Here is a 26395-nt window from a genome sequence, read left to right on the forward strand (position 1 = left end):
TATAAAAGTTACGTGGACGTCGGGTTTTGGGATCAAGCCCAGAACAACCTGTCCGATGCAACCATCCCTTGCAGGAGACACACTGAACAGAGTATGACCGTCCTAAAAAGATTCTTTTCTGGCAAATGCAGCAAAACCATTTCTCAGGACCGGGGTCAGGAGACGGACCCGGATTGGGTTCGATACCTTCCCGGAGTAAGAGAATATGTAGCAGTCCTGCTGCAAGGAGCTGCTGGGAGGATGACAATTTGTGGGAGGGACGAAACAAATTAAATGGGGTCACACTGAAATGACAGTCCTTGGTCGGGAAAAATCCCGAGTCGCTCCGGTACATAGAACCGACTGCCTTGGGAATCATGCCTCTGTCATGATTGCTCGTTTCTACACATTGTTGAAAGCTCCGACAATTAAAAGAAAAATGGCTAGGGCATATTCCTGGTATTCAAGGGCTTTCTCAATATTCATGACCATCCTAAGCAATGCATGTAGTATGCAATAAATATACCACCATTTATTTTTATATAAAATATCTTTTAATATTAACTCCTACATGTATGCTAACAATTCGTTTTAAAAATTTATATTTGAATGAAAATTTTTGAAACAATCCTTTCAAAATTGAAATATAAAAAATTAACAAGAACAAAAATTCAATTTATTTAAAGTAGGTACATGTAAAGTTGAATATAAATATAACCCTACAATGCAGTATCGACTATCCTGCCTTTAGTGTAAATATGTTGAGCTGAAGAGAATAATGCTTCATTCATTTTTGATTTAATATATCTAAACATCTATTTATATCTCTAGGGTTTTGAGTAAAATGTCAAACTATAGGCCTTAAGTCTTTCGGGTGCAGATGACTGGTTCCTGGCGCTTTCGGTATGAAGACTACTCGAGCCACTAACAGCTGAACGGTCAAAGTAAGCATTCACACACAAACGTCATAAACGTCCATATTACGAGAATCTTTAAGAAAATTCAAGTTAAATTTTTAAACAGACATAAACTGTGATAATTTTGGAATAAATAGCATTTAGGACACCTTATTTGCAGTAATTAAGAGAAAATGTTTGCTTATAATCAAGTATTAGTTGTTTTTTCTACACTTATCTTTAATATTGATACAATGATTGAAGTAAATTGATGCAATGTAATAACTCTGCTCTTCCTGCTGTTCTTCATTCCTCGACTGCCTTCCACTTTATATAGTAAACAATGCTATATAGCGTGAAAGTGAGCGGTTTGGTCTGCAGGTTGGCAATGGCAAACTTGATCGGAATTTGTTATAATCAGAAAAATTATTCAAAAATGATTCCAAAAAAGTGATCAGAAATATATTTTTCAACCAAACGTAACCTTTTGATCACCGAAAGGAATAACATTTGTTGATTCGTTTTGTTCAACTGTATGATAAATTAGTGATTAAATTGTATTGATATGGAGAAAAATTCGAAATTTAGTCATCCAAATGATGTGTGGGATGTTTCTTAATTTGTTGTTACGTTTGCAAGCGAGCAATAAAATTTAGCCTATCAAAGAAGGCATGTATTATGCATATGTTGTTGTTGTTATGCATATCACATATTTTTACGTTTAAAACTATTCTTATCTCTATATCTTTTTGTGTTTAAAGCCGCAGTGTGTGCAATCCATTCTGATTCTTAATGAGCAACAGCTAACTAAAATTTTAGAGGCGTATTTTCCTAGAGCTTGAAAACTTTTTCTGCCCGCTTAAAAAATGTTCAATTGGAAAACAAAAACAAATTAAGCGAGTTAATTTAAGCTTTTGAAAAAAAACGCCCAGTATCTGATTCGTTTAATAAAATAAAACCGTTAAATACGTAAAACACTTATGAAAAATTATGTTTGGTTGAGCCAAGTAAAATGATATTTCCGTGATCAGAAAATTTAAGCATGACAGAAATACTTTTCAACCTTCTCGAGTTCTAAATTGTGCCATAATGTACATATGTAATTTATGCATCTCCTCCAATATTTAAGAATTCTTCAATTTTGAAATTAAGCTCTATTACCAAATCACAAAACTGTTCGTTGACAAAATCGGCTATGAAAACATTGGCTTTGGGTGGCTGGTTGTCTTGGAATGGTCCTGGAGTTTGGTCTTCCATCCATGGTGTTATCTTTCGGTCAACTTTTTTTGCAGTTGAATGTAGAGAAGAAAAAATTCTGAAATTTCAATGTCATTTGTTGTTCATTAATTATTACCATAAAATGTATCACCTCAGCGTTATGTACATTCTGGTGGGTGTTAAAATGCATTGTGATACAAAACCTTGTGTTGGATTCCGGGAAAGTAATGAATTTTGAAGATATAATTGAAGTTTTCTGACGGACGTTAGATTCGGCCATGGTGTCTGCCAGTTATTACTTGACCAAAATTCATTTGGCAAAAACAGCGGGCATCGACGATAAATTAAAAGTATTTGCCGGCCCAATGCGCGACATCTATTTAATGTGAATTCATTCAATGTTCCATCATATTTTGAGTATAAAAGTGGACCAAATAATTGCAGCAAATCACTGTGTAATTTCATGTGATGCGACACATTCATATCATAAAAATGTTGAAAATCCAAAATGCAAACTTCGCCTTTATTTGATAGCAAATATTGTTTCAGTTCTGTAAGAGGTTCAAATATTCCCATAGCAAACAGACCATGTGCAAAAAAAAATTTATTATTCTTCTGACACAAGCGTAAATCAAAATATCGTATTCCTAGCCTTAGTTGCTCCAATACGCTGGCAGATTGGGTTTTCGCCCAACGACGTACGAACCACGGAAAACAAAAGTTAAGCCACTTTGTAGGATTTTCTGCATCTGGGGCGGGTTCGGCTCCAGATTTTATACCATACGTCATTGAGTCATGAGATCCTTTTGGAATAAATTAATAGAAAAACTAAATTTGTTATGTTTATTTCTATTTTTACCGGGTATAGCAAGGTTGATGATGGGAACACTGTGTAGCAGGTTCGGAAGTGATGTCATCCATTGCACTCTGTTACCCATTACTGGGCCAGGTAGTTACTAAGATGTTTTGGCAAAATGTTGGGGTGTGTGTTAGTCTCATATAAATAAGATTGCAGCTCCCGATGGATAAATTCAACACACTTGGTGGGGTAAAAAAATTGCAAATCGATCAAATGTAAACAAATAGTTGTGTTCCAATGAAAGCCGATGATAAATTTCAGATCAACAGGGCTGATCTGTTTAGCTTTTTTTGTGGAAATTATTTGACGGCATACACTCTGTACTTGGTAGCACTTAAAGCTCCGTCACATAAGCAGTTTTTCAAATAGATGACTTTCACTCAATCTTGGGCATTAAGAGTAGATTGTACGTATTTTTATGGAGAAAGATAGATTGAGCGACACTGGCGCCATCTGATATGAAAATAGCCAACTTTGCGACTTTTGTTGTGTAATAAGCTAGTTTAATTTTGTTCTAAATATATTACTAGGATGGCAACACTGTAAACCTTTCTCATTCTGGTAACCCTGTTTTATTAAGTAGAAGACGAACGAGGAATTGGGATAATGAGAAAAGTACGCCATTTTGAATTAATTCTTTGATTGCCACTCGAAGCGCGAAGACGCGAATTTAATTGTTCCACAAATTTTTAAATAAAATAAATTGCTACAGCTGTCAGAAGTGGGATGATATTCCAAAAGCCCTATAAATTAAAAAGAACCGACTTAACCAATTGGTTGGATGCAAAACGCGTCGAATATCCGCGCACCGCCACAGTATTGCAGCTTAAAAATTTGAGAGAACAGGAATGAACACAACCAGTGGCGACTAAAATGCTGATGGTGAAATTGAAGAGCACTGGATGAACAACTACAGCTTCTTCGTAAACGCTTAGAAACTTTTACGAATGTCATTGAAGCAATTCATTTTATCGGAAAATTTAGAAAACAAAAAAGTTTAAAACCAAGGATTCCATTGATACCGATAGATTTGTATTTTCAATTTTAAATGCCTCAAATTTCCTATACCTATCAATGAAGCTCAAGGACGATCATTAGCTGCGAATCAAGTGATTGATGAACCCAATACAAACCTTTATAGCTTCAGGGCTTCTGCAACTCAATTGGCAACCTCACCTACGCGAGGGGAATCCTGTTACAAATATGAATATAACATACAACAACAACAACGGCCAGTTACGCGTAGCCCGCATATTTTTATAGAAACGTGGGGTAAAACCAAACCTGTTAAATAATGATTACTAATGGTAATGATTAGCCGTTCCATTGATTATTTTCTTTAAACGCCATTTAATGATTACTTGCCATTATTTTCTATTTTTAATGATTACTTTTCAATTGATTAAAAAAATAATAAAAAAAAAACATGATTTTTTACGATTATTGAAAAAAAAATCAGAATTAATCAAAAGTAATCAAAAATCAGAAAATAATCAAAAGTAATGATTATTTTTTTATTTATTTTTTTAATTTGTTTTGATTATTTTTTCGCTTTGTTGAAAGAAAGTTCTCGTTTGTGGCATGCATACAAGTATATTTTAGGATGAAATAGTAAATCGTAAGCGCTTATCGAGGCGAATATATACATGCAACATATAAGGGAATAGTATATGAGCGTTGATTCAAACATATGCTCAGGTAAGTATATACACATGCGCATTATTACATTCATTATATATTGGTTATATATTGGTTTCATCCTTAAGTGAAGCTAATTTTGTTTTGTATCTAAAATTAATATATCTGCTATTTTGGGTTAAGTTATGGCTATGCACTGATTGTTTTGTATTCAAAGTTTATCATATTGTTCGCTTTATTTTAGTAACATTGGTTTCATATTGTAAGGATAAAGTAAAACCTCAAATCCGTTATATAACATAAGCTATGTGCGTGGAGCTTTAGTTGCATTTGACAGGCGCCCACGTCACTGACAGAATAATGAAATACAATAAATCTGCACTTGTGATGGACGGACGTGTCCGAAATAAAAAGAAAGTTATTTTATTTAACTTGCCCAAAAGTATGGCTCAAATGCTAAAGTTGCGTCTTATAGTGGAATATGATATTTTCTTTAAATACGGTGTTGAGCGCAGGAATAAAACAACGCCAACAGGAAAATCTTTATTGTCGAAGCAAGGGCTACAAGCAAGGTGCGTGCAACCTAATCTAATTTGGGACGACGCAGCAATTATTGTGGGTAAGCAAACCAAAACTAACCAAGCTCGGGTTAGCTTACATGAACCGTGACAGTCTTTGGTGGTGGTATAGTTGAGTTGAGTGCGTGCGGTGTCAAAATAATTTATTAAAGACAATTTTCAACAATAAAAACCAAATGCAACGGAGATAATAAAACTAAGTAAACGCGATTTTGTCAAAAATTCAATTACTAAAGTACAGAGATAATAGAAATTTTTCTAATTAAATACAATTGTCGGTAAAATTTTATAACAAAATACGGAGTTAAATACAATTACAATTTTCTACAAAATTAACATAATCAAATCTACAAAATAAAATTTTCTAATAAAAAGCGGAGATACTAGATTTTACTAAAAGTTAATAAAACGATACATAATAAACTAAATACAATGCTCAAAAACTAAAACTACGGAGTTAACAAAAATAACAACAAAAATGCTTCTTTGTACAAATTTTTTAATTAAAATATACATACAGTAATAATATTACACAAACTAACATATACAATAACGGCATGTAAAGAAAGAAAAAAACCAAAAACCCACGCCACTCAAATAACGGCATCATAAACTGTACCGCCGCCAGCGGCAGCGAACACCAGCAGCGGCGAACATCAAAGGCAAAGTCCAGCAGCAGCAACCACCGTCGACAGCGAAGGCCAGCATTAACATCAGCGGCAGCCATCATCATAGCAGGAGTGAAGCAGAAAGATAAGTATATGATGTATATATGTATTCATGTATATATTAATAAAATTTTTCCTAAGGGTTTTTTTTACATATAAGTATACAAAAATTTATAATTTTTATTAAGTGCGGTGCGTTCTAGTTAAATATAATACATTTTTTAATTACAACGGTGCGTCCGTTTATGTAAAACATTTTGGATTTTTTGATAACAACGGTGCGTCCGTTTATATAAAACACTTGGATTTTTTTTACTAAAACGGTGCGTGCGTCTAAATTTAACTACCTCAGTTTTCAACAATTTTAAAATTTTTTCGAACCATTTTATAAATCTCAACATTTGCAGGTCTACATTTAATTTTTTTCTCAAGTTTCAAATCATTTTACAAATGAAAGGAAGAAAATGTAATCTTCAAATTTTTCATATTTTCAAATTTCTAATTTAAAAAACTCCTCAACTCATTTTACAAATTCTCATACTTTCAAGCTTCTATTTTTTCAAAATTTCAAAGCATTTCACAAATCTTCTATTTAAAGTTTCACATGCCTGAATTTCCATTTTTCAAATTATCATTATACTTCAGTTTTTTTTAATACGTACATTTTCCAACAAAATATCACCATATAAGACTGAGTGAACTAGATAAGCAGTCTTCAGGTACCTTATAAATTTGATGAATTTTTGATATAAGCGGTGGTGAAAAAGCAATTGAATTTTTTTTTTTTTTTTTTGATATAAACGGTGGTTTGTGGAAAACCAATTAAAATTTTTTATATAAGCGGTGGTTCCGTGAAAAACCAATTGAGATTTTTTGAATAAAGCGGTGCGTCCGTGATTACCACATCTTGATATTTTTACTTAAATACTTTTGAGCCATTTTAAATTCATTTACTTTTTACATATTTTTCATGCAAGTATACTGCAGTTTCAATTAATTCTTCCAATAAATTGTTAAATATTTCCGTAGCGACTATTCACCTGTAAATCAGTTCCTTTTATAAAATTTTTTTTCTCTCTTTTTCCTCAAAAATTCAGCTTCAAATCTTAACGATTCAAATAGTGCAAAATCTACTTCAACTTCTTCTACTTTAAAATTAGATCTTAACGACTCAAATAGTACAACCTTAGTTAACACTTCTTCTAACGTAAACCCAGATCTTAACGATGCAATTAATACAAACGTGGCATCACCTTCTTTTAATTCAGCTTCAGATCTTAATGCGGCAGTTACCCACCGACGTGTGCCGTACGTATGGACGTTTGTCGTACGAAGCACGTTTGACCGAACTTTGAAGCCCGTAGGGATCAATGTGTGCGTCTGTGTACATGTACATAACATATTTGTGTGTGTATTGTTTACAAATAAGCTTAGGCGTAGACTACGGGACGCCGTTGGGCGTGAGCAGCAAGGAGCCACAAAAGATTTATAAAAGTTACGTGGACGTCGGGTTTTGGGATCAAGCCCAGAACAACCTGTCCGATGCAACCATCCCTTGCAGGAGACACACTGAACAGAGTATTACCGTCCTAAAAAGATTCTTTTCTGGCAAATGCAGCAAAACCATTTCTCAGGACCGGGGTCAGGAGACGGACCCGGATTGGGTTCGATACCTTCCCGGAGTAAGAGAATATGTAGCAGTCCTGCTGCAAGGAGCTGCTGGGAGGATGACAATTTGTGGGAGGGACGAAACAAATTAAATGGGGTCACACTGAAATGACAGTCCTTGGTCGGGAAAAATCCCGAGTCGCTCCGGTACATAGAACCGACTGCCTTGGGAATCATGCCTCTGTCATGATTGCTCGTTTCTACACATTGTTGAAAGCTCCGACAATTAAAAGAAAAATGGCTAGGGCATATTCCTGGTATTCAAGGGCTTTCTCAATATTCATGACCATCCTAAGCAATGCATGTAGTATGCAATAAATATACCACCATTTATTTTTATATAAAATATCTTTTAATATTAACTCCTACATGTATGCTAACAATTCGTTTTAAAAATTTATATTTGAATGAAAATTTTTGAAACAATCCTTTCAAAATTGAAATATAAAAAATTAACAAGAACAAAAATTCAATTTATTTAAAGTAGGTACATGTAAAGTTGAATATAAATATAACCCTACAATGCAGTATCGACTATCCTGCCTTTAGTGTAAATATGTTGAGCTGAAGAGAATAATGCTTCATTCATTTTTGATTTAATATATCTAAACATCTATTTATATCTCTAGGGTTTTGAGTAAAATGTCAAACTATAGGCCTTAAGTCTTTCGGGTGCAGATGACTGGTTCCTGGCGCTTTCGGTATGAAGACTACTCGAGCCACTAACAGCTGAACGGTCAAAGTAAGCATTCACACACAAACGTCATAAACGTCCATATTACGAGAATCTTTAAGAAAATTCAAGTTAAATTTTTAAACAGACATAAACTGTGATAATTTTGGAATAAATAGCATTTAGGACACCTTATTTGCAGTAATTAAGAGAAAATGTTTGCTTATAATCAAGTATTAGTTGTTTTTTCTACACTTATCTTTAATATTGATACAATGATTGGAGTAAATTGATGCAATGTAATAACTCTGCTCTTCCTGCTGTTCTTCATTCCTCGACTGCCTTCCACTCTATATAGTAAACAATGCTATATAGCGTGAAAGTGAGCGGTTTGATCTGCAGGTTGGCAATGGCAAACTTGATCGGAATTTGTTATAATCAGAAAAATTATTCAAAAATGATTCCAAAAAAGTGATCAGAAATATATTTTTCAACCAAACGTAACCTTTTGATCACCGAAAGGAATAACATTTGTTGATTCGTTTTGTTCAACTGTATGATAAATTAGTGATTAAATTGTATTGATATGGAGAAAAATTCGAAATTTAGTCATCCAAATGATGTGTGGGATGTTTCTTAATTTGTTGTTACGTTTGCAAGCGAGCAATAAAATTTAGCCTATCAAAGAAGGCATGTATTATGCATATGTTGTTGTTGTTATGCATATCACATATTTTTACGTTTAAAACTATTCTTATCTCTATATCTTTTTGTGTTTAAAGCCGCAGTGTGTGCAATCCATTCTGATTCTTAATGAGCAACAGCTAACTAAAATTTTAGAGGCGTATTTTCCTAGAGCTTGAAAACTTTTTCTGCCCGCTTAAAAAATGTTCAATTGGAAAACAAAAACAAATTAAGCGAGTTAATTTAAGCTTTTGAAAAAAAACGCCCAGTATCTGATTCGTTTAATAAAATAAAACCGTTAAATACGTAAAACACTTATGAAAAATTATGTTTGGTTGAGCCAAGTAAAATGATATTTCCGTGATCAGAAAATTTAAGCATGACAGAAATACTTTTCAACCTTCTCGAGTTCTAAATTGTGCCATAATGTACATATGTAATTTATGCATCTCCTCCAATATTTAAGAATTCTTCAATTTTGAAATTAAGCTCTATTACCAAATCACAAAACTGTTCGTTGACAAAATCGGCTATGAAAACATTGGCTTTGGGTGGCTGGTTGTCTTGGAATGGTCCTGGAGTTTGGTCTTCCATCCATGGTGTTATCTTTCGGTCAACTTTTTTTGCAGTTGAATGTAGAGAAGAAAAAATTCTGAAATTTCAATGTCATTTGTTGTTCATTAATTATTACCATAAAATGTATCACCTCAGCGTTATGTACATTCTGGTGGGTGTTAAAATGCATTGTGATACAAAACCTTGTGTTGGATTCCGGGAAAGTAATGAATTTTGAAGATATAATTGAAGTTTTCTGACGGACGTTAGATTCGGCCATGGTGTCTGCCAGTTATTACTTGACCAAAATTCATTTGGCAAAAACAGCGGGCATCGACGATAAATTAAAAGTATTTGCCGGCCCAATGCGCGACATCTATTTAATGTGAATTCATTCAATGTTCCATCATATTTTGAGTATAAAAGTGGACCAAATAATTGCAGCAAATCACTGTGTAATTTCATGTGATGCGACACATTCATATCATAAAAATGTTGAAAATCCAAAATGCAAACTTCGCCTTTATTTGATAGCAAATATTGTTTCAGTTCTGTAAGAGGTTCAAATATTTCCATAGCAAACAGACCGTGTGCAAAAAAAAAATTATTATTCTTCTGACACAAGCGTAAATCAAAATATCGTATTCCTAGCCTTAGTTGCTCCAATACGCTGGCAGATTGGGTTTTCGCCCAACGACGTACGAACCACGGAAAACAAAAGTTAAGCCACTTTGTAGGATTTTCTGCATCTGGGGCGGGTTCGGCTCCAGATTTTATACCATACGTCATTGAGTCATGAGATCCTTTTGGAATAAATTAATAGAAAAACTAAATTTGTTATGTTTATTTCTATTTTTACCGGGTATAGCAAGGTTGATGATGGGAACACTGTGTAGCAGGTTCGGAAGTGATGTCATCCATTGCACTCTGTTACCCATTACTGGGCCAGGTAGTTACTAAGATGTTTTGGCAAAATGTTGGGGTGTGTGTTAGTCTCATATAAATAAGATTGCAGCTCCCGATGGATAAATTCAACACACTTGGTGGGGTAAAAAAATTGCAAATCGATCAAATGTAAACAAATAGTTGTGTTCCAATGAAAGCCGATGATAAATTTCAGATCAACAGGGCTGATCTGTTTAGCTTTTTTTGTGGAAATTATTTGACGGCATACACTCTGTACTTGGTAGCACTTAAAGCTCCGTCACATAAGCAGTTTTTCAAATAGATGACTTTCACTCAATCTTGGGCATTAAGAGTAGATTGTACGTATTTTTATGGAGAAAGATAGATTGAGCGACACTGGCGCCATCTGATATGAAAATAGCCAACTTTGCGACTTTTGTTGTGTAATAAGCTAGTTTAATTTTGTTCTAAATATATTACTAGGATGGCAACACTGTAAACCTTTCTCATTCTGGTAACCCTGTTTTATTAAGTAGAAGACGAACGAGGAATTGGGATAATGAGAAAAGTACGCCATTTTGAATTAATTCTTTGATTGCCACTCGAATCGCGAAGACGCGAATTTAATTGTTCCACAAATTTTTAAATAAAATAAATTGCTACAGCCGTCAGAAGTGGGATGATATTCCAAAAGCCCTATAAATTAAAAAGAACCGACTTAACCAATTGGTTGGATGCAAAACGCGTCGAATATCCGCGCACCGCCACAGTATTGCAGCTTAAAAATTTGAGAGAACAGGAATGAACACAACCAGTGGCGACTAAAATGCTGATGGTGAAATTGAAGAGCACTGGATGAACAACTACAGCTTCTTCGTAAACGCTTAGAAACTTTTACGAATGTCATTGAAGCAATTCATTTTATCGGAAAATTTAGAAAACAAAAAAGTTTAAAACCAAGGATTCCATTGATACCGATAGATTTGTATTTTCAATTTTAAATGCCTCAAATTTCCTATACCTATCAATGAAGCTCAAGGACGATCATTAGCTGCGAATCAAGTGATTGATGAACCCAATACAAACCTTTATAGCTTCAGGGCTTCTGCAACTCAATTGGCAACCTCACCTACGCGAGGGGAATCCTGTTACAAATATGAATATAACATACAACAACAACAACGGCCAGTTACGCGTAGCCCGCATATTTTTATAGAAACGTGGGGTAAAACCAAACCTGTTAAATAATGATTACTAATGGTAATGATTAGCCGTTCCATTGATTATTTTCTTTAAACGCCATTTAATGATTACTTGCCATTATTTTCTATTTTTAATGATTACTTTTCAATTGATTAAAAAAATAATAAAAAAAAAACATGATTTTTTACGATTATTGAAAAAAAAATCAGAATTAATCAAAAGTAATCAAAAATCAGAAAATAATCAAAAGTAATGATTATTTTTTTATTTATTTTTTTAATTTGTTTTGATTATTTTTTCGCTTTGTTGAAAGAAAGTTCTCGTTTGTGGCATGCATACAAGTATATTTTAGGATGAAATAGTAAATCGTAAGCGCTTATCGAGGCGAATATATACATGCAACATATAGGGGAATAGTATATGAGCGTTGATTCAAACATATGCTCAGGTAAGTATATACACATGCGCATTATTACATTCATTATATATTGGTTATATATTGGTTTCATCCTTAAGTGAAGCTAATTTTGTTTTGTATCTAAAATTAATATATCTGCTATTTTGGGTTAAGTTATGGCTATGCACTGATTGTTTTGTATTCAAAGTTTATCATATTGTTCGCTTTATTTTAGTAACATTGGTTTCATATTGTAAGGATAAAGTAAAACCTCAAATCCGTTATATAACATAAGCTATGTGCGTGGAGCTTTAGTTGCATTTGACAGGCGCCCACGTCACTGACAGAATAATGAAATACAATAAATCTGCACTTGTGATGGACGGACGTGTCCATAGTGTACAAGTACAAGTGTGTTGACTTATCTGTCAAGCATTCTGACAGGCACTCGCTGGATTCGGAATGACAGCGAATTCAAAATGGATACCATTACCGAATGCTCCGAATGATTGAAAAATTGAAAAAGTCCATACGATTGGTAGTCAAAAATGTTGTCGTTGAGACTAAAAATACGACTCTAGACCTGAGATTTCCATCAGGTGAGCGAGGCTGTTTGTAGTTTTGACGTTTATCGCTTAGTGAACACACTTGGTATAGGTACACTATGGACGTGTCCGAAATAAAAAGAAAGTTATTTTATTTAACTTGCCCAAAAGTATGGCTCAAATGCTAAAGTTGCGTCTTATAGTGGAATATGATATTTTCTTTAAATACGGTGTTGAGCGCAGGAATAAAACAACGCCAACAGGAAAATCTTTATTGTCGAAGCAAGGGCTACAAGCAAGGTGCGTGCAACCTAATCTAATTTGGGACGACGCAGCAATTATTGTGGGTAAGCAAACCAAAACTAACCAAGCTCGGGTTAGCTTACATGAACCGTGACAGTCTTTGGTGGTGGTATAGTTGAGTTGAGTGCGTGCGGTGTCAAAATAATTTATTAAAGACAATTTTCAACAATAAAAACCAAATGCAACGGAGATAATAAAACTAAGTAAACGCGATTTTGTCAAAAATTCAATTACTAAAGTACAGAGATAATAGAAATTTTTCTAATTAAATACAATTGTCGGTAAAATTTTATAACAAAATACGGAGTTAAATACAATTACAATTTTCTACAAAATTAACATAATCAAATCTACAAAATAAAATTTTCTAATAAAAAGCGGAGATACTAGATTTTACTAAAAGTTAATAAAACGATACATAATAAACTAAATACAATGCTCAAAAACTAAAACTACGGAGTTAACAAAAATAACAACAAAAATGCTTCTTTGTACAAATTTTTTAATTAAAATATACATACAGTAATAATATTACACAAACTAACATATACAATAACGGCATGTAGAGAAAGAAAAAAACCAAAAACCCACGCCACTCAAATAACGGCATCATAAACTGTACCGCCGCCAGCGGCAGCGAACACCAGCAGCGGCGAACATCAAAGGCAAAGTCCAGCAGCAGCAACCACCGTCGACAGCGAAGGCCAGCATTAACATCAGCGGCAGCCATCATCATAGCAGGAGTGAAGCAGAAAGATAAGTATATGATGTATATATGTATTCATGTATATATTAATAAAATTTTTCCTAAGGGTTTTTTTTACATATAAGTATACAAAAATTTATAATTTTTATTAAGTGCGGTGCGTTCTAGTTAAATATAATACATTTTTTAATTACAACGGTGCGTCCGTTTATGTAAAACATTTTGGATTTTTTGATAACAACGGTGCGTCCGTTTATATAAAACACTTGGATTTTTTTTTACTAAAACGGTGCGTGCGTCTAAATTTAACTACCTCAGTTTTCAACAATTTTAAAATTTTTTCGAACCATTTTATAAATCTCAACATTTGCAGGTCTACATTTAATTTTTTTCTCAAGTTTCAAATCATTTTACAAATTTACATTTTCTTCAAATTTTTCATATTTTCAAATTTCTAATTTAAAAAACTCCTCAACTCATTTTACAAATTCTCATACTTTCAAGCTTCTATTTTTTCAAAATTTCAAAGCATTTCACAAATCTTCTATTTAAAGTTTCACATGCCTGAATTTCCATTTTTCAAATTTTCATTATACTTCAGTTTTTTTAATACGTACATTTTCCAACAAAATATCACCATATAAGACTGAGTGAACTAGATAAGCAGTCTTCAGGTACCTTATAAATTTGATGAATTTTTGATATAAGCGGTGGTGAAAAAGCAATTGAATTTTTTTTTTTTTTTTGATATAAACGGTGGTTTGTGGAAAACCAATTAAAATTTTTTAAATAAGCGGTGGTTCCGTGAAAAACCAATTGAGATTTTTTGAATAAAGCGGTGCGTCCGTGATTACCACATCTTGATATTTTTACTTAAATACTTTTGAGCCATTTTAAATTCATTTACTTTTTACATATTTTTCATGCAAGTATACTGCAGTTTCAATTAATTCTTCCAATAAATTGTTAAATATTTCCGTAGCGACTATTCACCTGTAAATCAGTTCCTTTTATAAAATTTTTTTTCTCTCTTTTTCCTCAAAAATTCAGCTTCAAATCTTAACGATTCAAATAGTGCAAAATCTACTTCAACTTCTTCTACTTTAAAATTAGATCTTAACGACTCAAATAGTACAACCTTAGTTAACACTTCTTCTAACGTAAACCCAGATCTTAACGATGCAATTAATACAAACGTGGCATCACCTTCTTTTAATTCAGCTTCAGATCTTAATGCGGCAGTTACCCACCGACGTGTGCCGTACGTATGGACGTTTGTCGTACGAAGCACGTTTGACCGAACTTTGAAGCCCGTAGGGATCAATGTGTGCGTCTGTGTACATGTACATAACATATTTGTGTGTGTATTGTTTACAAATAAGCTTAGGCGTAGACTACGGGACGCCCTTGGGCGTGAGCAGCAAGGAGCCACAAAAGATTTATAAAAGTTACGTGGACGTCGGGTTTTGGGATCAAGCCCAGAACAACCTGTCCGATGCAACCATCCCTTGCAGGAGACACACTGAACAGAGTATTACCGTCCTAAAAAGATTCTTTTCTGGCAAATGCAGCAAAACCATTTCTCAGGACCGGGGTAAGGAGACGGACCCGGATTGGGTTCGATACCTTCCCGGAGTAAGAGAATATGTAGCAGTCCTGCTGCAAGGAGCTGCTGGGAGGATGACAATTTGTGGGAGGGACGAAACAAATTAAATGGGGTCACACTGAAATGACAGTCCTTGGTCGGGAAAAATCCCGAGTCGCTCCGGTACATAGAACCGACTGCCTTGGGAATCATGCCTCTGTCATGATTGCTCGTTTCTACACATTGTTGAAAGCTCCGACAATTAAAAGAAAAATGGCTAGGGCATATTCCTGGTATTCAAGGGCTTTCTCAATATTCATGACCATCCTAAGCAATGCATGTAGTATGCAATAAATATACCACCATTTATTTTTATATAAAATATCTTTTAATATTAACTCCTACATGTATGCTAACAATTCGTTTTAAAAATTTATATTTGAATGAAAATTTTTGAAACAATCCTTTCAAAATTGAAATATAAAAAATTAACAAGAACAAAAATTCAATTTATTTAAAGTAGGTACATGTAAAGTTGAATATAAATATAACCCTACAATGCAGTATCGACTATCCTGCCTTTAGTGTAAATATGTTGAGCTGAAGAGAATAATGCTTCATTCATTTTTGATTTAATATATCTAAACATCTATTTATAACTCTAGGGTTTTGAGTAAAATGTCAAACTATAGGCCTTAAGTCTTTCGGGTGCAGATGACTGGTTCCTGGCGCTTTCGGTATGAAGACTACTCGAGCCACTAACAGCTGAACGGTCAAAGTAAGCATTCACACACAAACGTCATAAACGTCCATATTACGAGAATCTTTAAGAAAATTCAAGTTAAATTTTTAAACAGACATAAACTGTGATAATTTTGGAATAAATAGCATTTAGGACACCTTATTTGCAGTAATTAAGAGAAAATGTTTGCTTATAATCAAGTATTAGTTGTTTTTTCTACACTTATCTTTAATATTGATACAATGATTGGAGTAAATTGATGCAATGTAATAACTCTGCTCTTCCTGCTGTTCTTCATTCCTCGACTGCCTTCCACTCTATATAGTAAACAATGCTATATAGCGTGAAAGTGAGCGGTTTGATCTGCAGGTTGGCAATGGCAAACTTGATCGGAATTTGTTATAATCAGAAAAATTATTCAAAAATGATTCCAAAAAAGTGATCAGAAATATATTTTTCAACCAAACGTAACCTTTTGATCACCGAAAGGAATAACATTTGTTGATTCGTTTTGTTCAACTGTATGATAAATTAGTGATTAAATTGTATTGATATGGAGAAAAATTCGAAATTTAGTCATCCAAATGATGTGTGGGATGTTTCTTAATTTGTTGTTACGTTTGCAAGCGAGCAATAAAATTTAGCCTATCAAAGAAGGCATGTATTATGCATATGTTGTTGTTGTTATGCATATCACATATTTTTACGTTTAAAACTATTCTTATCTCTATATCTTTTTGTGTTTAAAGCCGCAGTGTGTGCAATCCATTCTGATTCTTAATGACCAACAGCTAACTAAAATTTTAGAGGCGTATTTTCCTAGAGCTTGAAAACTTTTTCTGCCCGCTTAAAAAATGTTCAATTGGAAAACAAAAACAAATTAAGCGAGTTAATTTAAGCTTTTGAAAAAAAACGCCCAGTATCTGATTCGTTTAATAAAATAAAACCGTTAAATACGTAAAACACTTATGAAAAATTATGTTTGGTTGAGCCAAGTAAAATGATATTTCCGTGATCAGAAAATTTAAGCATGACAGAAATACTTTTCAACCTTCTCGAGTTCTAAATTGTGCCATAATGTACATATGTAATTTATGCATCTCCTCCAATATTTAAGAATACTTCAATTTTGAAATTAAGCTCTATTACCAAATCACAAAACTGTTCGTTGACAAAATCGGCTATGAAAACATTGGCTTTGGGTGGCTGGTTGTCTTGGAATGGTCCTGGAGTTTGGTCTTCCATCCATGGTGTTATCTTTCGGTCAACTTTTTTTGCAGTTGAATGTAGAGAAGAAAAAATTCTGAAATTTCAATGTCATTTGTTGTTCATTAATTATTACCATAAAATGTATCACCTCAGCGTTATGTACATTCTGGTGGGTGTTAAAATGCATTGTGATACAAAACCTTGTGTTGGATTCCGGGAAAGTAATGAATTTTGAAGATATAATTGAAGTTTTCTGACGGACGTTAGATTCGGCCATGGTGTCTGCCAGTTATTACTTGACCAAAATTCATTTGGCAAAAACAGCGAGCATCGACGATAAATTAAAAGTATTTGCCGGCCCAATGCGCGACATCTATTTAATGTGAATTCATTCAATGTTCCATCATATTTTGAGTATAAAAGTGGACCAAATAATTGCAGCAAATCACTGTGTAATTTCATGTGATGCGACACATTCATATCATAAAAATGTTGAAAATCCAAAATGCAAACTTCGCCTTTATTTGATAGCAAATATTGTTTCAGTTCTGTAAGAGGTTCAAATATTTCCATAGCAAACAGACCATGTGCAAAAAAAAATTTATTATTCTTCTGACACAAGCGTAAATCAAAATATCGTATTCCTAGCCTTAGTTGCTCCAATACGCTGGCAGATTGGGTTTTCGCCCAACGACGTACGAACCACGGAAAACAAAAGTTAAGCCACTTTGTAGGATTTTCTGCATCTGGGGCGGGTTCTGCTCCAGATTTTATACCATACGTCATTGAGTCATGAGATCCTTTTGGAATAAATTAATAGAAAAACTAAATTTGTTATGTTTATTTCTATTTTTACCGGGTATAGCAAGGTTGATGATGGGAACACTGTGTAGCAGGTTCGGAAGTGATGTCATCCATTGCACTCTGTTACCCATTACTGGGCCAGGTAGTTACTAAGATGTTTTGGCAAAATGTTGGGGTGTGTGTTAGTCTCACATAAATAAGATTGCAGCTCCCGATGGATAAATTCAACACACTTGGTGGGGTAAAAAAATTGCAAATCGATCAAATGTAAACAAATAGTTGTGTTCCAATGAAAGCCGATGATAAATTTCAGATCAACAGGGCTGATCTGTTTAGCTTTTTTTGTGGAAATTATTTGACGGCATACACTCTGTACTTGGTAGCACTTAAAGCTCCGTCACATAAGCAGTTTTTCAAATAGATGACTTTCACTCAATCTTGGGCATTAAGAGTAGATTGTACGTATTTTTATGGAGAAAGATAGATTGAGCGACACTGGCGCCATCTGATATGAAAATAGCCAACTTTGCGACTTTTGTTGTGTAATAAGCTAGTTTAATTTTGTTCTAAATATATTACTAGGATGGCAACACTGTAAACCTTTCTCATTCTGGTAACCCTGTTTTATTAAGTAGAAGACGAACGAGGAATTGGGATAATGAGAAAAGTACGCCATTTTGAATTAATTCTTTGATTGCCACTCGAAGCGCGAAGACGCGAATTTAATTGTTCCACAAATTTTTAAATAAAATAAATTGCTACAGCCGTCAGAAGTGGGATGATATTCCAAAAGCCCTATAAATTAAAAAGAACCGACTTAACCAATTGGTTGGATGCAAAACGCGTCGAATATCCGCGCACCGTCACAGTATTGCAGCTTAAAAATTTGAGAGAACAGGAATGAACACAACCAGTGGCGACTAAAATGCTGATGGTGAAATTGAAGAGCACTGGATGAACAACTACAGCTTCTTCGTAAACGCTTAGAAACTTTTACGAATGTCATTGAAGCAATTCATTTTATCGGAAAATTTAGAAAACAAAAAAGTTTAAAACCAAGGATTCCATTGATACCGATAGATTTGTATTTTCAATTTTAAATGCCTCAAATTTCCTATACCTATCAATGAAGCTCAAGGACGATCATTAGCTGCGAATCAAGTGATTGATGAACCCAATACAAACCTTTATAGCTTCAGGGCTTCTGCAACTCAATTGGCAACCTCACCTACGCGAGGGGAATCCTGTTACAAATATGAATATAACATACAACAACAACAACGGCCAGTTACGCGTAGCCCGCATATTTTTATAGAAACGTGGGGTAAAACCAAACCTGTTAAATAATGATTACTAATGGTAATGATTAGCCGTTCCATTGATTATTTTCTTTAAACGCCATTTAATGATTACTTGCCATTATTTTCTATTTTTAATGATTACTTTTCAATTGATTAAAAAAAAAATAAAAAAAAAACATGATTTTTTACGATTATTGAAAAAAAAATCAGAATTAATCAAAAGTAATCAAAAATCAGAAAATAATCAAAAGTAATGATTATTTTTTTATTTATTTTTTTAATTTGTTTTGATTATTTTTTCGCTTTGTTGAAAGAAAGTTCTCGTTTGTGGCATGCATACAAGTATATTTTAGGATGAAATAGTAAATCGTAAGCGCTTATCGAGGCGAATATATACATGCAACATATAGGGGAATAGTATATGAGCGTTGATTCAAACATATGCTCAGGTAAGTATATACACATGCGCATTATTACATTCATTATATATTGGTTATATATTGGTTTCATCCTTAAGTGAAGCTAATTTTGTTTTGTATCTAAAATTAATATATCTGCTATTTTGGGTTAAGTTATGGCTATGCACTGATTGTTTTGTATTCAAAGTTTATCATATTGTTCGCTTTATTTTAGTAACATTGGTTTCATATTGTAAGGATAAAGTAAAACCTCAAATCCGTTATATAACATAAGCTATGTGCGTGGAGCTTTAGTTGCATTTGACAGGCGCCCACGTCACTGACAGAATAATGAAATACAATAAATCTGCACTTGTGATGGACGGACGTGTCCGAAATAAAAAGAAAGTTATTTTATTTAACTTGCCCAAAAGTATGGCTCAAATGCTAAAGTTGCGTCTTATAGTGGAATATGATATTTTCTTTAAATACGGTGTTGAGCGCAGGAATAAAACAACGCCAACAGGAAAATCTTTATTGTCGAAGCAAGGGCTACAAGCAAGGTGCGTGCAACCTAATCTAATTTGGGACGACGCAGCAATTATTGTGGGTAAGCAAACCAAAACTAACCAAGCTCGGGTTAGCTTACATGAACCGTGACAGTCTTTGGTGGTGGTATAGTTGAGTTGAGTGCGTGCGGTGTCAAAATAATTTATTAAAGACAATTTTCAACAATAAAAACCAAATGCAACGGAGATAATAAAACTAAGTAAACGCGATTTTGTCAAAAATTCAATTACTAAAGTACAGAGATAATAGAAATTTTTCTAATTAAATACAATTGTCGGTAAAATTTTATAACAAAATACGGAGTTAAATACAATTACAATTTTCTACAAAATTAACATAATCAAATCTACAAAATAAAATTTTCTAATAAAAAGCGGAGATACTAGATTTTACTAAAAGTTAATAAAACGATACATAATAAACTAAATACAATGCTCAAAAACTAAAACTACGGAGTTAACAAAAATAACAACAAAAATGCTTCTTTGTACAAATTTTTTAATTAAAATATACATACAGTAATAATATTACACAAACTAACATATACAATAACGGCATGTAAAGAAAGAAAAAAACCAAAAACCCACGCCACTCAAATAACGGCATCATAAACTGTACCGCCGCCAGCGGCAGCGAACACCAGCAGCGGCGAACATCAAAGGCAAAGTCCAGCAGCAGCAACCACCGTCGACAGCGAAGGCCAGCATTAACATCAGCGGCAGCCATCATCATAGCAGGAGTGAAGCAGAAAGATAAGTATATGATGTATATATGTATTCATGTATATATTAATAAAATTTTTCCTAAGGGTTTTTTTTACATATAAGTATACAAAAATTTATAATTTTTATTAAGTGCGGTGCGTTCTAGTTAAATATAATACATTTTTTAATTACAATGGTGCGTCCGTTTATGTAAAACATTTTGGATTTTTTGATAACAACGGTGCGTCCGTTTATATAAAACACTTGGATTTTTTTTACTAAAACGGTGCGTGCGTCTAAATTTAACTACCTCAGTTTTCAACAATTTTAAAATTTTTTCGAACCATTTTATAAATCTCAACATTTGCAGGTCTACATTTAATTTTTTTCTCAAGTTTCAAATCATTTTACAAATTTACATTTTCTTCAAATTTTTCATATTTTCAAATTTCTAATTTAAAAAACTCCTCAACTCATTTTACAAATTCTCATACTTTCAAGCTTCTATTTTTTCAAAATTTCAAAGCATTTCACAAATCTTCTATTTAAAGTTTCACATGCCTGAATTTCCATTTTTCAAATTTTCATTATACTTCAGTTTTTTTAATACGTACATTTTCCAACAAAATATCACCATATAAGACTGAGTGAACAAGATAAGCAGTCTTCAGGTACCTTATAAATTTGATGAATTTTTGATATAAGCGGTGGTGAAAAAGCAATTGAATTTTTTTTTTTTTTGATATAAACGGTGGTTTGTGGAAAACCAATTAAAATTTTTTATATAAGCGGTGGTTCCGTGAAAAACCAATTGAGATTTTTTGAATAAAGCGGTGCGTCCGTGATTACCACATCTTGATATTTTTACTTAAATACTTTTGAGCCATTTTAAATTCATTTACTTTTTACATATTTTTCATGCAAGTATACTGCAGTTTCAATTAATTCTTCCAATAAATTGTTAAATATTTCCGTAGCGACTATTCACCTGTAAATCAGTTCCTTTTATAAAATTTTTTTTCTCTCTTTTTCCTCAAAAATTCAGCTTCAAATCTTAACGATTCAAATAGTGCAAAATCTACTTCAACTTCTTCTACTTTAAAATTAGATCTTAACGACTCAAATAGTACAACCTTAGTTAACACTTCTTCTAACGTAAACCCAGATCTTAACGATGCAATTAATACAAACGTGGCATCACCTTCTTTTAATTCAGCTTCAGATCTTAATGCGGCAGTTACCCACCGACGTGTGCCGTACGTATGGACGTTTGTCGTACGAAGCACGTTTGACCGAACTTTGAAGCCCGTAGGGATCAATGTGTGCGTCTGTGTACATGTACATAACATATTTGTGTGTGTATTGTTTACAAATAAGCTTAGGCGTAGACTACGGGACGCCCTTGGGCGTGAGCAGCAAGGAGCCACAAAAGATTTATAAAAGTTACGTGGACGTCGGGTTTTGGGATCAAGCCCAGAACAACCTGTCCGATGCAACCATCCCTTGCAGGAGACACACTGAACAGAGTATTACCGTCCTAAAAAGATTCTTTTCTGGCAAATGCAGCAAAACCATTTCTCAGGACCGGGGTCAGGAGACGGACCCGGATTGGGTTCGATACCTTCCCGGAGTAAGAGAATATGTAGCAGTCCTGCTGCAAGGAGCTGCTGGGAGGATGACAATTTGTGGGAGGGACGAAACAAATTAAATGGGGTCACACTGAAATGACAGTCCTTGGTCGGGAAAAATCCCGAGTCGCTCCGGTACATAGAACCGACTGCCTTGGGAATCATGCCTCTGTCATGATTGCTCGTTTCTACACATTGTTGAAAGCTCCGACAATTAAAAGAAAAATGGCTAGGGCATATTCCTGGTATTCAAGGGCTTTCTCAATATTCATGACCATCCTAAGCAATGCATGTAGTATGCAATAAATATACCACCATTTATTTTTATATAAAATATCTTTTAATATTAACTCCTACATGTATGCTAACAATTCGTTTTAAAAATTTATATTTGAATGAAAATTTTTGAAACAATCCTTTCAAAATTGAAATATAAAAAATTAACAAGAACAAAAATTCAATTTATTTAAAGTAGGTACATGTAAAGTTGAATATAAATATAACCCTACAATGCAGTATCGACTATCCTGCCTTTAGTGTAAATATGTTGAGCTGAAGAGAATAATGCTTCATTCATTTTTGATTTAATATATCTAAACATCTATTTATATCTCTAGGGTTTTGAGTAAAATGTCAAACTATAGGCCTTAAGTCTTTCGGGTGCAGATGACTGGTTCCTGGCGCTTTCGGTATGAAGACTACTCGAGCCACTAACAGCTGAACGGTCAAAGTAAGCATTCACACACAAACGTCATAAACGTCCATATTACGAGAATCTTTAAGAAAATTCAAGTTAAATTTTTAAACAGACATAAACTGTGATAATTTTGGAATAAATAGCATTTAGGACACCTTATTTGCAGTAATTAAGAGAAAATGTTTGCTTATAATCAAGTATTAGTTGTTTTTTCTACACTTATCTTTAATATTGATACAATGATTGGAGTAAATTGATGCAATGTAATAACTCTGCTCTTCCTGCTGTTCTTCATTCCTCGACTGCCTTCCACTCTATATAGTAAACAATGCTATATAGCGTGAAAGTGAGCGGTTTGATCTGCAGGTTGGCAATGGCAAACTTGATCGGAATTTGTTATAATCAGAAAAATTATTCAAAAATGATTCAAAAAAAGTGATCAGAAATATATTTTTCAACCAAACGTAACCTTTTGATCACCGAAAGGAATAACATTTGTTGATTCGTTTTGTTCAACTGTATGATAAATTAGTGATTAAATTGTATTGATATGGAGAAAAATTCGAAATTTAGTCATCCAAATGATGTGTGGGATGTTTCTTAATTTGTTGTTACGTTTGCAAGCGAGCAATAAAATTTAGCCTATCAAAGAAGGCATGTATTATGCATATGTTGTTGTTGTTATGCATATCACATATTTTTACGTTTAAAACTATTCTTATCTCTATATCTTTTTGTGTTTAAAGCCGCAGTGTGTGCAATCCATTCTGATTCTTAATGAGCAACAGCTAACTAAAATTTTAGAGGCGTATTTTCCTAGAGCTTGAAAACTTTTTCTGCCCGCTTAAAAAATGTTCAATTGGAAAACAAAAACAAATTAAGCGAGTTAATTTAAGCTTTTGAAAAAAAACGCCCAGTATCTGATTCGTTTAATAAAATAAAACCGTTAAATACGTAAAACACTTATGAAAAATTATGTTTGGTTGAGCCAAGTAAAATGATATTTCCGTGATCAGAAAATTTAAGCATGACAGAAATACTTTTCAACCTTCTCGAGTTCTAAATTGTGCCATAATGTACATATGTAATTTATGCATCTCCTCCAATATTTAAGAATACTTCAATTTTGAAATTAAGCTCTATTACCAAATCACAAAACTGTTCGTTGACAAAATCGGCTATGAAAACATTGGCTTTGGGTGGCTGGTTGTCTTGGAATGGTCCTGGAGTTTGGTCTTCCATCCATGGTGTTATCTTTCGGTCAACTTTTTTTGCAGTTGAATGTAGAGAAGAAAAAATTCTGAAATTTCAATGTCATTTGTTGTTCATTAATTATTACCATAAAATGTATCACCTCAGCGTTATGTACATTCTGGTGGGTGTTAAAATGCATTGTGATACAAAACCTTGTGTTGGATTCCGGGAAAGTAATGAATTTTGAAGATATAATTGAAGTTTTCTGACGGACGTTAGATTCGGCCATGGTGTCTGCCAGTTATTACTTGACCAAAATTCATTTGGCAAAAACAGCGGGCATCGACGATAAATTAAAAGTATTTGCCGGCCCAATGCGCGACATCTATTTAATGTGAATTCATTCAATGTTCCATCATATTTTGAGTATAAAAGTGGACCAAATAATTGCAGCAAATCACTGTGTAATTTCATGTGATGCGACACATTCATATCATAAAAATGTTGAAAATCCAAAATGCAAACTTCGCCTTTATTTGATAGCAAATATTGTTTCAGTTCTGTAAGAGGTTCAAATATTTCCATAGCAAACAGACCATGTGCAAAAAAAAATTTATTATTCTTCTGACACAAGCGTAAATCAAAATATCGTATTCCTAGCCTTAGTTGCTCCAATACGCTGGCAGATTGGGTTTTCGCCCAACGACGTACGAACCACGGAAAACAAAAGTTAAGCCACTTTGTAGGATTTTCTGCATCTGGGGCGGGTTCGGCTCCAGATTTTATACCATACGTCATTGAGTCATGAGATCCTTTTGGAATAAATTAATAGAAAAACTAAATTTGTTATGTTTATTTCTATTTTTACCGGGTATAGCAAGGTTGATGATGGGAACACTGTGTAGCAGGTTCGGAAGTGATGTCATCCATTGCACTCTGTTACCCATTACTGGGCCAGGTAGTTACTAAGATGTTTTGGCAAAATGTTGGGGTGTGTGTTAGTCTCATATAAATAAGATTGCAGCTCCCGATGGATAAATTCAACACACTTGGTGGGGTAAAAAAATTGCAAATCGATCAAATGTAAACAAATAGTTGTGTTCCAATGAAAGCCGATGATAAATTTCAGATCAACAGGGCTGATCTGTTTAGCTTTTTTTGTGGAAATTATTTGACGGCATACACTCTGTACTTAGTAGCACTTAAAGCTCCGTCACATAAGCAGTTTTTCAAATAGATGACTTTCACTCAATCTTGGGCATTAAGAGTAGATTGTACGTATTTTTATGGAGAAAGATAGATTGAGCGACACTGGCGCCATCTGATATGAAAATAGCCAACTTTGCGACTTTTGTTGTGTAATAAGCTAGTTTAATTTTGTTCTAAATATATTACTAGGATGGCAACACTGTAAACCTTTCTCATTCTGGTAACCCTGTTTTATTAAGTGGAAGACGAACGAGGAATAATGAGAAAAGTACGCCATTTTGAATTAATTCTTTGATTGCCACTCGAAGCGCGAAGACGCGAATTTAATTGTTCCACAAATTTTTAAATAAAATAAATTGCTACAGCCGTCAGAAGTAGGATGATATTCCAAAAGCCCTATAAATTAAAAAGAACCGACTTAACCAATTGGTTGGATGCAAAACGCGTCGAATATCCGCGCACCGCCACAGTATTGCAGCTTAAAAATTTGAGAGAACAGGAATGAACACAACCAGTGGCGACTAAAATGCTGATGGTGAAATTGAAGAGCACTGGATGAACAACTACAGCTTCTTCGTAAACGCTTAGAAACTTTTACGAATGTCATTGAAGCAATTCATTTTATCGGAAAATTTAGAAAACAAATAAGTTTAAAACCAAGGATTCCATTGATACCGATAGATTTGTATTTTCAATTTTAAATGCCTCAAATTTCCTATACCTATCAATGAAGCTCAAGGACGATCATTAGCTGCGAATCAAGTGATTGATGAACCCAATACAAACCTTTATATCTTCAGGGCTTCTGCAACTCAATTGGCAACCTCACCTACGCGAGGGGAATCCTGTTACAAATATGAATATAACATACAACAACA

General features: G+C 33.8%; 4 protein-coding genes across 5 annotated transcripts; all 4 read right to left on the reverse strand.

Moving 5' to 3' along the window:
• Positions 1 to 510: 510 nt before the first annotated feature.
• Positions 511 to 3267, reverse strand: LOC137242213 (PI-PLC X domain-containing protein 2-like). Of its 2 annotated transcripts, XM_067769584.1 has the most exons (5): positions 2953 to 3266; positions 2681 to 2896; positions 2245 to 2614; positions 2037 to 2190; positions 511 to 969 (listed from the first exon to the last, which is right to left on the reverse strand). In XM_067769584.1, exons 1-5 carry the CDS (start codon positions 3029 to 3031, stop codon positions 919 to 921), a joined length of 870 nt encoding a protein of 289 aa, XP_067625685.1. In that variant the 5' UTR covers positions 3032 to 3266; the 3' UTR covers positions 511 to 918. The 2 variants fall into 2 exon arrangements, with proteins under 2 accessions (XP_067625685.1, XP_067625684.1); XM_067769583.1 differs by having other exon boundaries at positions 2245 to 2896; positions 2953 to 3267.
• Positions 3268 to 7833: 4566 nt separating this feature from the next.
• LOC137242214 (PI-PLC X domain-containing protein 2-like) lies at positions 7834 to 10589 on the reverse strand. Its single transcript, XM_067769585.1, has 3 exons — positions 10276 to 10589; positions 9568 to 10219; positions 7834 to 9513 (listed from the first exon to the last, which is right to left on the reverse strand). Exons 1-3 carry the CDS (start codon positions 10352 to 10354, stop codon positions 9303 to 9305), a joined length of 942 nt encoding a protein of 313 aa, XP_067625686.1. The 5' UTR covers positions 10355 to 10589; the 3' UTR covers positions 7834 to 9302.
• Positions 10590 to 15426: 4837 nt separating this feature from the next.
• LOC137242215 (PI-PLC X domain-containing protein 2-like) lies at positions 15427 to 18030 on the reverse strand. The gene is made up of 3 exons (XM_067769586.1): positions 17869 to 18030; positions 17161 to 17812; positions 15427 to 17106 (listed from the first exon to the last, which is right to left on the reverse strand). The coding sequence occupies exons 1-3, from the start codon at positions 17945 to 17947 to the stop codon at positions 16896 to 16898; spliced, it is 942 nt and encodes a 313-aa protein (XP_067625687.1). The 5' UTR covers positions 17948 to 18030; the 3' UTR covers positions 15427 to 16895.
• Positions 18031 to 22734: 4704 nt separating this feature from the next.
• Positions 22735 to 25469, reverse strand: LOC137242216 (PI-PLC X domain-containing protein 2-like). Its single transcript, XM_067769587.1, has 3 exons — positions 25177 to 25469; positions 24469 to 25120; positions 22735 to 24414 (listed from the first exon to the last, which is right to left on the reverse strand). The coding sequence occupies exons 1-3, from the start codon at positions 25253 to 25255 to the stop codon at positions 24204 to 24206; spliced, it is 942 nt and encodes a 313-aa protein (XP_067625688.1). The 5' UTR covers positions 25256 to 25469; the 3' UTR covers positions 22735 to 24203.
• Positions 25470 to 26395: the final 926 nt, after the last annotated feature.

The sequence above is a fragment of the Eurosta solidaginis genome, chromosome 2 (assembly GCF_040869045.1).
Source record: "Eurosta solidaginis isolate ZX-2024a chromosome 2, ASM4086904v1, whole genome shotgun sequence".
Lineage (NCBI taxonomy): Eukaryota > Metazoa > Arthropoda > Insecta > Diptera > Tephritidae > Eurosta > Eurosta solidaginis.